A 14,608-nucleotide genomic window follows, 5' to 3' on the forward strand; every position below is an offset into this window, starting at 1 on the left:
ATGCCAAGCAAAATTATTGCCACTAACTCTGAAATATTTGTTTCCTCTATGTATGTTCAAATACCATGTAAACTGTGTGTTAGAAAATATTTCAGTGGAATATCAGTAAGCATCCACTACAATATTTTCAGCAGACTCCTACTAAATAATCCCATTTTGTATCAGATGATATGAATACATTTGTGCTGTTCTGTGTGTTGTGCTGGGACTTTATTTGAGAAAAAAGAGTATCCTGTCATGTTTGGAACTAGCATATTTGTAACAGAAAGATAATTATCTTACTCTTTTCGTGATTGGTGACAATTTATTTATTTTAAGTTTGTATCGTAAAATTATTTCAGCGACAGGACAGAATATTTGATCCTGAAATGTCTTCAATAGAGCCATCTCACACGGTGCTTAAAGATGATGAGCTAATTCACATATGTGTTCAAAATTTGTTGCACCATTCAGCAATTGAAGATAATGCAAAAGGTAATGTCATTTTTCCTTTTCTTTAAATTGAACGTGGTTAATGTTATGGGAATGATTGAAGAAGGACTGATAATTAATGTAGGTTCATGTAAATTGAAATGATAATTATGCACTAGGAACTCTGTGGAGATAAATTTATTTGTTATTGTACCGTTTGTGTGAATTATGTTCATAAGTGAATGAAAGAATCCTTTTGGAGCACCAGGCAGGGATACTTTTTCAATGTTCACAAAAAAAGAATAAAATAAAATCTCTATATTGGCTAATGAAAAATTTGCAAAATACAGAACATTGTTAGAAAGATGCACATTACTCAGAAATAGTCTATGACTCAAAAGTACTGAACATAAACATGTAGATTAATAAATGTGTTGCTGACTTATACGGGAAGTCAATTAATATGCTGTACTCTTTCAAATGCCTTTTCTTGCTGCAGTTGTGGTAATGAAAAAAAATGCCATTGGAAAGATTTTGATGATGGGAATTAAGTGTAATGAGAATGCAAAAAAGTGTGAAGTCTCAATTACACACACAATAAGACAACAAATTAAAAAGAGAAGATAAAGTTCTACAAAAGGTGTAAATAAAAGATTAGACTAGGAATAACAAGGAGCACATATCTTCTAACGGCCACTTGATGTAAAGCTGAGGTATGAGACTGGAGAACATATTATGAGATATTAGAATTCAAAAGTACTCAGATTGTAGAAAGAGAAAAAGTATAAGTAAAGAAACAAAATACAAAGAAGTGTACATCATAAATTTATAGTGACAGATGGTTACTACTTGTAATTTCATGGTTGTGTGGACTAAGTTGTTTGAAAGTTGTTAGCTTTTTTTTTTTTTATTTGTTTTTGTACGAGTTACAGTACTCTTGAGTGTTTTATGACATTGTACTATGAAGGAAAAAAATAATTTACTTTTCCAAATTGTTACTGTTAACCCACATTCACATTACACTGAATTAAACTATTCATTAGAAAAATGAGAATATTACTACCAGACTCGGAGATAAACCCATTTGGCTGTTCTTATGATAGTAGCAATGCTCCTTATGTGAGGTGCTCTTGACTGTGTCCAAAGTGGGACATCTTGGCATTAGCTAAAGTATTACAGAGGGCAGCTTTTGCTCTCTAAACAGGTGAACTTTAATTACTGTATGTACCATATTACACAGTGCGATCATGGAAACAGCCAACATTGATTTGCACCTGCATGCCACGAATTGAGTGAAATTATTAATGAGTTTATTTTGCAAATAGAGCATTCTCAAACTCTGTGTCAATCAGGGAAGATCCTGACCTAATTGCAGCACATCTTTCAAGTAGATTCCAGGGATGTTCTTGGAATGAAATTGTAAGGTACACCGTAGCCACAGCATTGAAGAAAGACCTTCTACTTTTAGTGTGTCGTACAGTGATACCAGCGTGTGGAGAAGAGAAAATTGAAGGTTCTTCTGCCTATACCTTCAAGCTGTCCAATAACATTTTTTAGAATATATAAATTACAATGTGAACCAAAATTCACGCTCTCAGACACTGGGGCATACTAACAGTACAAAAACATCTCCAACACAATTTTGTCGTGTGCATATTTTACTAGAAGATGTTTCAAAGGAATGCAGTGTGTCAGCACTGTTGTCACATATGCAGCAAGTATCTAGATTTAGTGCTTAATTCTGCTCCCCAGACAGTGCAGTGGGTAAAGTCTTGCATTAGAATACTCCAGAGTTCAAGAGTTCTGTTTTGGGTCTAGGTGTCTTGTTATTTACTTTTCTAATTTTGGTCTGCCCAATAATCGGCTGCATACACTGTTTTGAAAAACGTGCATATCCTGCAACTACACTTTCCTTAAAGTTGAATAATTATTGATTAAACATCTCAGAAACATTCATGAAGAGTAATAGTCAGATAGAAATGAATTACTTGTTGTAAAACAAAAATAACTCCAAAACTTGTCCAAGTGGTGATGTTAAATGTATGTGTTACATTCATCAAAAGTGGCCAGTTGTAATCTTTTAAATACACTATCAGTGACAGCATGTCTTTTACAAAATATACATATTCTTTCATGAAATATACGTAGTCATTAGAATAGTTGCTCAAACAGACCTCCCTATATATCTGAATATTTAGCAGCTTCTCTGAACTCTTCGCAGCTCAGATACTTCCACAGTTACAAGAGCTGCACGGAAGTTCACTACCAGTTTTCCCACTTTCATCAGTGGAGTAGAATACACATAACAAAGAGTTTATTAATTGCATCTGAAGCAAGTAACTAGACCTACTGATGATGTAATATCCAAAAGAAACGTAATGGACATAAAAATGGTAAGCACGATAATTGATTCCAATCAGTAGAACTGTTGACAGATGGGTGTACTGGAAACTGGATTAAAATGTAATTGAAGCAGTAGTGTGAAACAATACACTTAGACTATGTGGCTAAATGATTTACATGGCTACAGAGGAACTGCCTAAGATAAAAGAAGCGGAATGGACCAAAAAGGAGAGGGCTGGAGTAAGTGGTGGTGTAGTCTCTCTCATTCTCTCTCCTTCTTTTTTGTATTATTATTTTAAAAAAAGGGATATAACTGAGGAGAAGAGAAGCTGTGGCCACAATGGAATAGAAAGCACTGAGTGGTGTAGAGTGATGTGTTGGCAAATGTGCCAACACCTTGTAGATAGAGGAGGCCGAAATGCACGCTATCTAACGCAGACGGGCGTGAATTCTGGAACAGGATAAGTAGTGAATGCTAATAAGAAAAGTATGCAGCTCCTCGAATACTTAACTTTTAATCCTTGTTGTATACATCGTTCTTGATGAGACATTTCATACGATAACTATCAAACTATGTAAGGCTAATGGCGCCTTGCTAGGTCGTAGCCATGGACTTAGCTGAAGGCTATTCTAACTGTCTCTCGGCAAATGAGAGAAAGGCTTCGTCAGTGTAGTCGCTAGCAAAGTCGTCGTACAACTGGGGCGAGTGCTATTCCGTATCTCGAGACCTGCCTTGTGGTGGCGCTCGGTCTGCGATCACACAGTGGCGACACACGGGTCCGACATGTACAAAATGGACCGCGGCCGATTTAAGCTACCACCTAGCAAGTGTGGTGTCTGGCGGTGACACCACATTCTTCCACCGCAAATCGGCGAACGGTCGTGTGATAAGGCTTCCGCCCACCGTGGGGAGGACCCCATGTTGACGTATGCGATGAGGTGGGGAGCCTAACAACAGGCGAGGCTGTGCCACCCGCACCCGGCCATTCGGTCCGAGGGGAGCTAGGAAACGCCTGAAAACCTAGTCCAGGGTGCACGTCAACATGCGGTGTATGCGCCCGTAAAGAGACAGGAGGGGCCGAAGGATCGACCTCCATTGCGTCGGGGTAGCCCATGCGCGAAGACACCATGTGGTCCGGAGCGGGCAAGAGATCCATGGCGGAGGACAGCTGGTCACGGGAAGCGATCGGCGGCGCGTGACCCAGGGAGGCGCGTGGCGGCTGCAGCGTAGCGTCGAATGCGGGCGGCGCCGGCGGGAGAACAGGCGGCGGCGGCGGCGGCGGCTGCGGCGGCACGTCGCCATGGGGCAAAATGGAAGGCATCGTCGGTAACACCTGGGGATGAGGCGAGCCAGTAGATGGGTCCCCAGGGCGCTGACCGGACGGCACCGTCGCTGAAAGCAGACGGGGAGCGGCAGAACCCGTGCGACGACAGAGGCACAGCTGATTGAGATGCCGACGCACCTCGCCAGAGGCCCCCAAAACCATATACATCGCGCGGCCGAGGCAGCGAAGAATGCGCCCTGCAAGCCAACGCCGTGAACCTCGATAGTTGCGATAGAATACAACGTCGCCTGGAGCAAAAGCAGAAGTCTGCCGCTGCACAGGAACCTGATGCGGCGGGTGCAGCAAAGACATCAAGGTTCGATGAGGACGACCGTGGAGCAACTCAGCCGGCGAGCGACCATCTCGGGGTTGAGAGCGATACGAAGACAAAAAGAGCAACAACGCGTCCTCCCGAGAATGCGGCTCTTTCAACTTCAACATCTGTGACTTGAAAGTCCGGACCAATCGTTCAGCGGCACCGTTTGACTGAGGCGAAAACGGCGCGGATGTCAGATGTTGAATACCATTGGCCTGGCAGAATGACTGAAATTCTGCGGACATGAATTGTGGGCCATTGTCGGAAACAAGAGTCTGCGGAAGACCTTCAATGCAAAAGATAGCAGACAACGCTTGGATGGTGGCAGAGGACGTCGTGGAAGACATCCGGACAACAAAAGGAAAATTACTGAAGGCATCTACCAGAACCAACCATCGAGCATTCCAGAATGGACCAGCAAAATCTATGTGCAAGCGTTGCCAAGGGGAAGTGGCTTTTGGCCATGCAAAGACTTTCCGCGGCGGTGCGGATTGTTGTTCGGCACACGCCATGCAAGAGGAACACATATTCGTAATCGCAGCATCGATTCCGAACCAAGTACAGTGCTGACGAGCAAGTTGTTTCGTTCGCGCTATACCCCAATGTCTTTGGTGAAGAAGCCGTAAAACAGAGGACTGTAACGAATGTGGGACCACGACTCTGGACTGATCATTATCAGAACGCAACAACAAAACACCACGTCGAACAAAAAGTCTCTCCTTATGAGCAAAAAATCGGTGAACCAACGGATCCTCGATCCGAGACTTTGACAAAGGCCATTGCGTAGCAACAAAACGCAAAACGGTAGCAAGGACAGGGTCAGCAGCTGTGGCTGTAGCGATATGACGAAAATCAATCGGAAACGATTTGACCACTTCATCGGTTTCCGAATCAATGTACATGCAAGCAAGTTCGGAAGAATCGAATGCTTTATCCTCAGCAACAGGCAAACGGGACAACGCATCGGCGTTTCCGTGCTTAGCAGTGGACCGATACAAGATATCGTAGCGGTACTGCGAGAGGAAAATAGACCAGCGAATGAATTTCTGCGCTGTACGCGGAGGTACAGGCGTGTTCGGAGGAAAAAGCGACGTCAAAGGTTTGTGGTCTGTGATGATGGTAAAGTGACGACCATACAAGAAATCATGGAACTTTGTAACACCAAACACGAGAGCCAAAGCTTCTTTAACTATCTGTGAATAATTTCTTTGCGCAGACGAGAGCAATTTTGACGCAAAGGCAATAGGGCGATCATGCGCGCCAACTTTGTGCGCAAGCACAGCACCGATCTCGAAATCCGATGCATCTACCATCAACAAAAGGGGTTTCTGGGGATCGAATGGCGTAAGGCAAGTATTAGAAAGCAACGCCGATTTCAACTGGCGAACACCGCGTTCGCATTCCGTCGTCCAGAGAAACGGAACACCTGTACGGCGTAAGCGATGAAGCGGAGCTGAAATGGAAGAGGCATTGCGCACATTCACTCACACCTTGTGATGCTAAATCGTGTAATGTTCTTGCGACCTCAACACGCAATGCGTGAGGAACATTGCGCGCTCTGAAAAATTTCGGTTGCGCGTTTACTTTCAGTTCCAAATGTGCTTCATAGTTTGTAGCGCAACCAAGGCCCTGTGCAAAAATGTCTGCAAATTCTTCACACAGACGAGAAACACTGTCTGAAGGCACAGTCTGGTTCACTGATAGGACCTGATTTACTACAGACAAGTTAAACAATCGAAATAAATCTAAACCAAACAAGTTCACTGCAGTAGAAGAACGAAGAACGTAAAATGACACAAGTTTTGTTTGTCCCTTGTATGTTGCAAGAAGAGTGCACTGTCCTAACACAGGGATCTGCTGTCCTGAATAACTTTTTAACTGAACATTTGCGGCACGCAACGGAGGTTTGCCCAGTTGTTTGTACGTGTCGTGATTGAGCAGTGAAACTGCAGCTCCGGTATCGAGCTGGAATGGTATGACCTTGCCATTAAAGTCCAAATCTACAAAAAGTTTATTGTCCTGCTGACGACAAGAGCGACCGTCTCGTGCAATTTGAACTGATACAGGTACAGCATCACATGCTAATTGACGTTATTTCCGGCGACGTCGACGCACACTTTTTGTGGGACGAACACAGTCACTGTTAGAGAAAGTGGCACTGGACGGGGTGGAAGTAACTACATGAATGTCCACGGGGGAAGGTCCACGAGCCTGAGTGTCCTTGGTTCGATTCCGGCGCGAAGCAAAAGGCCTGGAATGGTTGTGATTGTCTGATCTGACCCTTTTCTGGCAAACACTTTGAACATGTCCTTACTTATTACAGAAAAAGCAAATAGCTTGGCGTGACGGGCAATGTTCACGCGAATGTCTAGTAGCACACCGCGGGCATGATTTCACTGCATTTGTGTGCTGGCGCGGCACACCTGGTTTAGAGCGTGACGGCAGCTGCGCGGACGTGCACGAGGGCAGTTTACCGGGCCGCGCAGCGCGCCCGGCGGGCCGGTTAATGTGACACACGGCCGGCGAAGTTTCAAATGATTCCTGAGCAAAGTCAAGCGTGTCTTGTCTATCCAATATGTCTATCACATGCTGAAGGGAGGGATTAACTAGCTTCAAAATTTGCTCCCGTATACGAACATCAGAAACGTTCTGTGCAATTGCATCACGTACCATTGTATCTGAATAAGGGAGTCCACATTCACACTCAAAAGCACAATCTCTTGTAAGGCCTTGCAATGTTGCAACCCACCCCCTATTAGTTTGACCGGCCGTACGTTTTGTACGAAAGAACGTATACCTCTTTGCAACTACATTAACTGTTTCTTTGAAATAGGCGTCCAATGCCGACAAAATTTCTTCGTAGGACAGAGTTGCTACGTCGCGTCGGGGAAACAATTTCACTATCACACGGTACGTTTGCACGCCGACACAAGACAATAAGTGAGGCTGCCGCTCGTTACCTTGAATTCTGTAGGCGGCGAGATGAAATCCAAACTGGCGTGACCACTCAGTCCATGATTCTTGCGCTGGATCGTAGTGCCTAAAAGGCGGTGCAACTGCGAGTTGTGGCTGCGGTAGGGGTTAAGCGGCGGCTGCCGCATCGTGTTGCAGTGCACGTTGACCCTGGACAAGCTGTCCAAAGGCATCCAATAACGCCTGCGTCTGCTGATTCTGCAAGCGATAAAATTCGGACAGTACATCTGGCGAAGCCATGACACAAGTAAATGTAAGCAATTAGAAAGAACACGTTTTTCTCGTCGCCAATGATGTGTTGGCAAATGTGCCAACACCTTGTAGATAGAGGAGGCCGAAATGCACGCTATCTAACACAGACGGGCGTGAATTCTGGAACAGGATAAGTAGTGAATGCTAATAAGAAAAGTATGCAGCTCCTCGAATACTTAGCTTTTAATCCTTGTTGTATACATCGTTCTTGATGAGACATTTCATACGATAACTATCAAACTATGTAAGGCTAATGGCGCCTTGCTAGGTCGTAGCCATGGACTTAGCTGAAGGCTATTCTAACTGTCTCTCGGCAAATGAGAGAAAGGCTTCGTCAGTGTAGTCGCTAGCAAAGTCGTCGTACAACTGGGGCGAATGCTATTCCGTATCTTGAGACCTGCCTTGTGGTGGCACTCGGTCTGCGATCACACAGTGGCGACACACGGGTCCGACATGTACTAAATGGACCGCGGCCGATTTAAGCTACCACCTAGCAAGTGTGGTGTCTGGCGGTGACACCACATAGAGCATGGAAGAAACCAGGTAAAATGTTGAAATGTAAAATACACCTTTAGAACTGGAATATTAAAAACAACTGTACTCCCATTTCTGTGTTTGTATAAAACAATTGCATGTGTTTTTGTATAAGATGTGCTGTAATTGCTGTATATGATTAAGAAACCAAATACTGTATCACACAGTTAAAAAATTAAAAAAAGAAAGAAACTACACTTAGAACTGGAATCGAACTTGAGCACTCTAATACAAAACTCTACCCATTGCGCTGACTAAGTAGCACAGTTACTCAATTTTGAATCAAGATACTTGTCTTACATGAGAATTCGGTGTTGCCAGATTGCCTTCCTTTGGCTTCCTTTTACTACAAAAAAAACGCATGTGACAAAATTTTGTTAGAATCAAACATTGGTAAAAACTGGGATGAAATAATGACAATATTATGAAAACAATAGATTACTTCTCACGATATAGCAGAGATGTTGAGTGTGTTTGTTTGAGAGTGTATGTGTATATTGTCTAATTTGGATAAGGCCTTTCTAGCTGAAAGCTTGCTTGTTTGACCGTCTTTGTGTTGCACCTATATGCAACTCAGCATCTCCATTGTATGGAGAGTAGCAATCTATCCTTTTCATAATACTGTCAAAATTTTGTTACAGACATTTTCGCACTGTTAGTATGCAAGGAATCACATTGTGGCAACCAAGTGTACAAATTTTGATTCATCGAGTATATGTCCATACAATTGCCAATTTTGTTTTCTGTTATCTCCTTAGCCCACCACCACATAATGAGGAAAGTGATCCACTTAGTCTATTTTCAATTTCTTTATCAAATATGCTACCAGTTTTTGTATATCATCTATAATGCAATGCATTATTCCTCTTTCTTGAGCTCTGGATGATTTTCACCAAATATTTCATTAAGATGTTAAATTACAGAAAAGATTATTGAAAACTGGAGATGTGACAGAATAACATGACTTTCATTTTTAGCAAACTTTGTGTTTGTGAAATTGTGCCACATTACATTGGGGTTGGATTCCTGAAAACTGATCGTGTTAGTCAGCTCACATATTAAGGTAAGACAAGTGGCTGGTTAAGTGCTGTATGTTAGAACCATTCTTATTCTGTGACTATCAGTTGATAATTTCATTTACACACACACACACACACACACACACACACAAATTGATCCAATTGTGCATGAATCTATGGTATGGACTGAGTCAAAGTTCAGAAATAATAATTACTTAGAAAGTAAAACAACCTTATCTCAGATGTTTCAGAGACTCTTAGATTCTGACTGACACAGAGACCAAGAGGAGAAGAAAAAAATCAGATCCTGTTTCAGAACTTCATTTACTGTAAAATACTGATATAAAGTAGATGAAAACAGGAGAATGAAATACGCATGAAGGTGGAAGGGAGAAATGATTCAAGATCTTGTATTAGGGAAGATGTTTCCATTTTATATTTGCTTCCTGTGTTCTCTGTGAACGATGACTTACCCCCTGCAGTTCCATAGAAATATTGTCAATGAGAATTTCCTTATTTCATGAGTTGATGCACATTATTCTGAAAAAAGAATATTTTCCACCAGAATAACAGTTATTACTCAAAAGTTTTGGAATCAAAATTAGGAGTGTAAGAAATGAGTGTAATATGAACTTAAAGGAAAAAATGATGTTTTACTGTGTGAAAGTGCACACAATTTACAAACCACCAAGTACTGACAGGCTCACACAAATGCCTATATTGTGTGAGCCTGTCAATACACTGCAAAGAAAAGTGAGTTGCTAAGCCCAGAAAATTTGATGCTCTCTGGGCTTAGCAACTCACTTTTCTTTGCAGTGTAATATGAGGGCAAGGTAGAATGTTCTTGATCTGACTCAGAGTTGGTGTTGACATCAATGAAATTTTGTTTTTATTGTGCTAGTACATGTTACTCAATAATGTAAGCCCAATGTCAGCTAGATCAATAAACTAGTTTTGCTTACACGGATTTATAATGTAGTCATGTGTGCTTCATTCGAAAGGGTGCCCTGGAATACCACATCATCTAAAGTTCTTTATTTTCATGGTTTATTACCAACAGAAATTCAAGGTGCTGTTGATGCTGATCCATGTGAAGGATGCCCTGAAAGTGCATGACTAAAAGCAAATGCAAAAATAGAGGTTTGGCCCATTAAAAAAATCTATGTCATTTTATATGACAATTTGTTTCTGTGGATGAGGTACCACTCTACCCCAGATATAAAAGTCATTGGTAGAAGTGGGTGGCCTTGTACCTGAAATAATAAATGAGGTTTCATGTTCCAGAAATGGCTGACTGTATTTTTTGATACGCAAAAGAGATTCGTTTTGCTTACCTAGCAGAAGTTTAAAAAATGAAGGACAATACTACGCAACACTTATATACAAATTAAATGACATATATGTGGAAGAGAGGGTTGCAAATGAAGAGAAAAATGGGCCATCTTTCATGCTGGGAAATTGCCTTCTCAGAAAGGTTCTTTGATAATGGGAAAGCTGGGGGATTTGAAATACTGATTTTGGAATGCCCACCCTACCCACTAAATTTGACGTCTTCTGTCTTTCACCTATCCCCACAGCTAATGAACTTGGTATTTGGAAAAGATATTTAGCCATAGATAGGCATTTTGTTGGACACTGCAGAATCATTTGTAAACTGTGACATTGTGTCATTATGGAGAAATCTGCTGTGATGTGGCTTTTTATTTTAAATATTCATTTCCAGATAAATTCACATTTTATTTAATTATTTATACATTTTATGGTCTTCATTGGACCACTTAAGTTAATTGTATAAAAAGGACTTTTCTATGTGCATTAATAACTCTGATGATGTTTGTTTCCATTTACTTTACATTTCAGAACTGAGGAAATCGTGGTGATGTGTGTACTCTTGAAGCATCTTTTATGGTTTTACACAACAGTCGTTTTTCTTGAAGGGGATCAAATGCTTGTAGGTTTGATAATCATTCTAAGGCACCATTATCTTTTCATCACCCATTTCAAACCCAGTATCATAGATTTTGCCATTTCTTATATTCATCCTCTTCTGGCTGTCCTTGCCAGATGACATGCTTATTTTTATTTATTTTATTTATTTATTTATTGTTCCGTGGGACCACATTTAGGAGAAGTCTCCATGGTCATGGAACGAGTCAATACATGAAATTATAACACGATTGTAGAACACATAAAATGAAACAAGTCGTTAGTTTAAATAAAGAAAATCAAGAATGTAACACTGGAATTTGCTTAATTTTTTATCTCTTCCAGGAGCTCCTCGACAGAATAGAAGGAGTGAGCCATGAGGAAACTCTTCAGTTTAGACTTAAAAGTGTTTGGGCTACTGCTAAGATTTTTGAGTTCTTGTGGTAGCTTATTGAAAATGGATGCAGCAGAATACTGCACTCCTTTCTGCACAAGAGTCAAGGAAGTGCATTCCACATGCAGATTTGATTTCTGCCTAGTATTAACTGAGTGAAAGCTGCTAACTCTTGGGAATAAGCTAATATTGCTAACAACAAACGACATTAAAGAAAATACATACTGTGAGGGCAATGTCAAAATTCCCAGACTATTGAATAGGGGTCGACAAGAGGTTTTCGAACTTACACCATACATAGCTCGAACAGCCCGTTTTTGAGCCAAAAATACCCTTTTTGAATCAGAAGAATTACCCCAAAAAATAATACCATATGACATAAGCGTATGAAAATATGCGAAGTATACTACTTTTCGTGTTGAAATGTCACTTATTTCAGATACTGTTCTAATGGTAAATAAAGCGGCATTTAGTTTCTGAACAAGATCCTGAACATGGGCTTTCCACAACAGCTTACTATCTATCCGTACGCCTAGGAACTTGAACTGTTCCGTCTCGCTTATAACATGCCCATTCTGTCTGATTAAAATGTCAGTTCTTGTTGAATTGTGGGTTAGAAACTGTAAAAACTGAGTCTTACTGTGATTTAGCATCAAATTATTTTCCACAAGCCACGAACTTACTTCATGAACTACATTATTTGATAATGTTTCAATATTACACACAAGATCCTTCACTACCAAGGTGGTGTCATCAGCAAACAGAAATATTTTTGAATCACCTGTAATACTAGAAGGCATATCATTTACATAAATAAGGAACAGCAGTGGCCCCAGCACCGACCCTTGGGGAACGCCCCATTTAACAGTGCCCCATTGGGACTGAACATCATTACCACTCTCAATATTGCGGAGGATTACCTTCTGCTTTCTGTTCTTAAAGTAGGAGGCGAACCAATTGTAAGCTACTCCCCTTACTCCATAATGTTCCAACTTCTGCAGTAATATTTTGTGGTCAACACAGTCAAAAGCCTTCGTTAAATCAAAGAAAACACCTAACGTTCTCAACCTTTTATTTAATCCGTCCAAAACCTCACAGAGAAAAGAGAATATAGCATTTTCAGTTGTTAAGCCATTTCTAAAACCAAACTGTACATTTGACAGCAAATTATGTGAATTTAAATGCTGCAGTAACCTTGTATATACAAGCCTCTCGATAACTTTAGCAAACACCGATGGCATAGAAATAGGTCTATAATTGTCAACATTATCCCTGTCTCCCTTTTTATAAAGTGGCTTCACTACCGAGTACTTTAATCGGTCAGGAAACCGACCACTGCTAAAGGAAAAGTTACAGATATGGCTAAGTACTGAGCTAATATACGTGGAACAATACTTCAGTATTCTGCTAGATACCCCGTCATATCCATGAGAGTTCTTGGTCTTTAGTGATTTAATTATTAACTCAATCTCCCTCTTGTCAGTATCATGGAGGAGCATTTCAGGTAACAGTCTCGGAACACTTTTTTCTAAGAGCGCTATATGATTCCCTGTTGGGACTAGGTTTCTATTTAGTTCACTTGCTATATTCAGAAAGTGATTATTAAGTACTGTACATATATGCGACTTATCAGCAATACGGACATCCCCACTACGCACTGATTCTATATCCTCGACCTGTCTCTGCAGACCAGCCACTTCCTTTACGACTGACCATATGGTTTTAATTTTATCCTGAGACTTAGCTATTCTATCTGCATACCACATACTTTTTGCCTTCCTAATAACTTTTTTAAGCACCTTACAATACTGTTTGTAATGGGCTGCTGCATTTAGATTTTGACTGTTTCTAACGTTTTGATATAATTGCCACTTTGTTCTACAAGATATTCTTATCCCTTTAGTCAGCCACCCAGGCTGCCTGTTTGTGCTAGTACCCTGTTTTAAACGTTCTAACGGAAAGCAACTTTCAAAGTGCACGAGAAAAGTCTTGAGGAAAGCATTATATTTATCGTCTACTGTATCAGCACTATAAACATCTTGCCAATCTTGTTCCTTGATAAGGTTTACAAAAGTCTGTACAGCAACTGGATCAGCTTTCCTAAAAAGTTGGTAACTATATTTAACATGTGTTGAAGCACAAAAATCTTTTAGACTTAAAATTTGTGCATCATGATCTGAAAGGCCATTCACCTTTTTGCTAACAGAATGCCCTTCTAATAATGACGAATGAACAAAAATATTGTCTATGGTTGTTCTACTGTTCCCTTGCACTCTCGTTGGAAAGAATACGGTTTGCATAAGATTATATGAATTAAGGAGGTCTACCAGCATCCTTTTCCTTGCACAATCACTTATACACTTATGTTTCTGGAAAACATTTCTGCTGTTTTTAGGGGGACAACTGTGTTCTTTTAAGATATTTTGTTATTGTTATTATTATTATTATTATTATTATTATTAGCATTATTAGAAACATAACTATAAAGGAACCAGAACACAGCTATCTCCTTTGGAATAACTTCTCCCTGCAGCTTCATCCATGCACGCGTCTCCTCCTCCCACATCTCCTCCTCGCCCTGTCTTGTTCAGGTCCTTCTTCCCACCTGTGCGCATCCCCTTCTCGCTCTCTCTCTGACCATCTGCCCCTCCCCCCCTCTCCTGCTCCCTCTCTCAGCTTATACCCTGTTGCCCACCTCCTCTCTCTTTCCATCCCCTGCTGTTCTCCTCTTTCTGCCTGTCCTATCATGCCCCTCTAACCTTGTGCATTCCCTCCGCCCACCTCTCTCTTTCCATCCGTTTGTCTATCCATGTCAACTTTCTTCCTGCCATGCCCATCTGTAGGTATAGCCCCTACACAAGAGTTTGACGAAACAGGCCAATACTACTCCCACAAGATGTCTGTCATGCCGGACAGCCTACACTTTAGGAGCTTGAAAACAGGTTTTTGCCCTGAGGTGTATGCTGCCGGGCAACACAGCTAGATAAAGCAAACCAATAGTATTGCAACAACACACCTCACATGCGGCATAGGCTACATATGGGGCCTGGAAAACTGTTTTTGCTGCTGACACATAGGCAAAGTGGGTTAATAAGGCAGGCTGGTACTGCTCCAA

General features: G+C 41.2%; 1 protein-coding gene across 7 annotated transcripts in view; it reads left to right on the top strand.

Moving 5' to 3' along the window:
• The window catches only part of LOC124607094 (protein SERAC1), a 276,482-nt gene that overhangs the window by 110,452 nt on the left and 151,422 nt on the right, over positions 1–14,608 (top strand). For all 7 annotated transcript variants that reach the window (XM_047139315.1, XM_047139324.1, XM_047139331.1 and 4 more), the window contains one exon: positions 342–474. In XM_047139315.1, the coding sequence (XP_046995271.1) occupies positions 342–474 (133 nt within the window). The remainder of the gene's footprint in view (positions 1–341; positions 475–14,608) is intronic.

The sequence above is a fragment of the Schistocerca americana genome, chromosome 1 (assembly GCF_021461395.2).
Source record: "Schistocerca americana isolate TAMUIC-IGC-003095 chromosome 1, iqSchAmer2.1, whole genome shotgun sequence".
Lineage (NCBI taxonomy): Eukaryota > Metazoa > Arthropoda > Insecta > Orthoptera > Acrididae > Schistocerca > Schistocerca americana.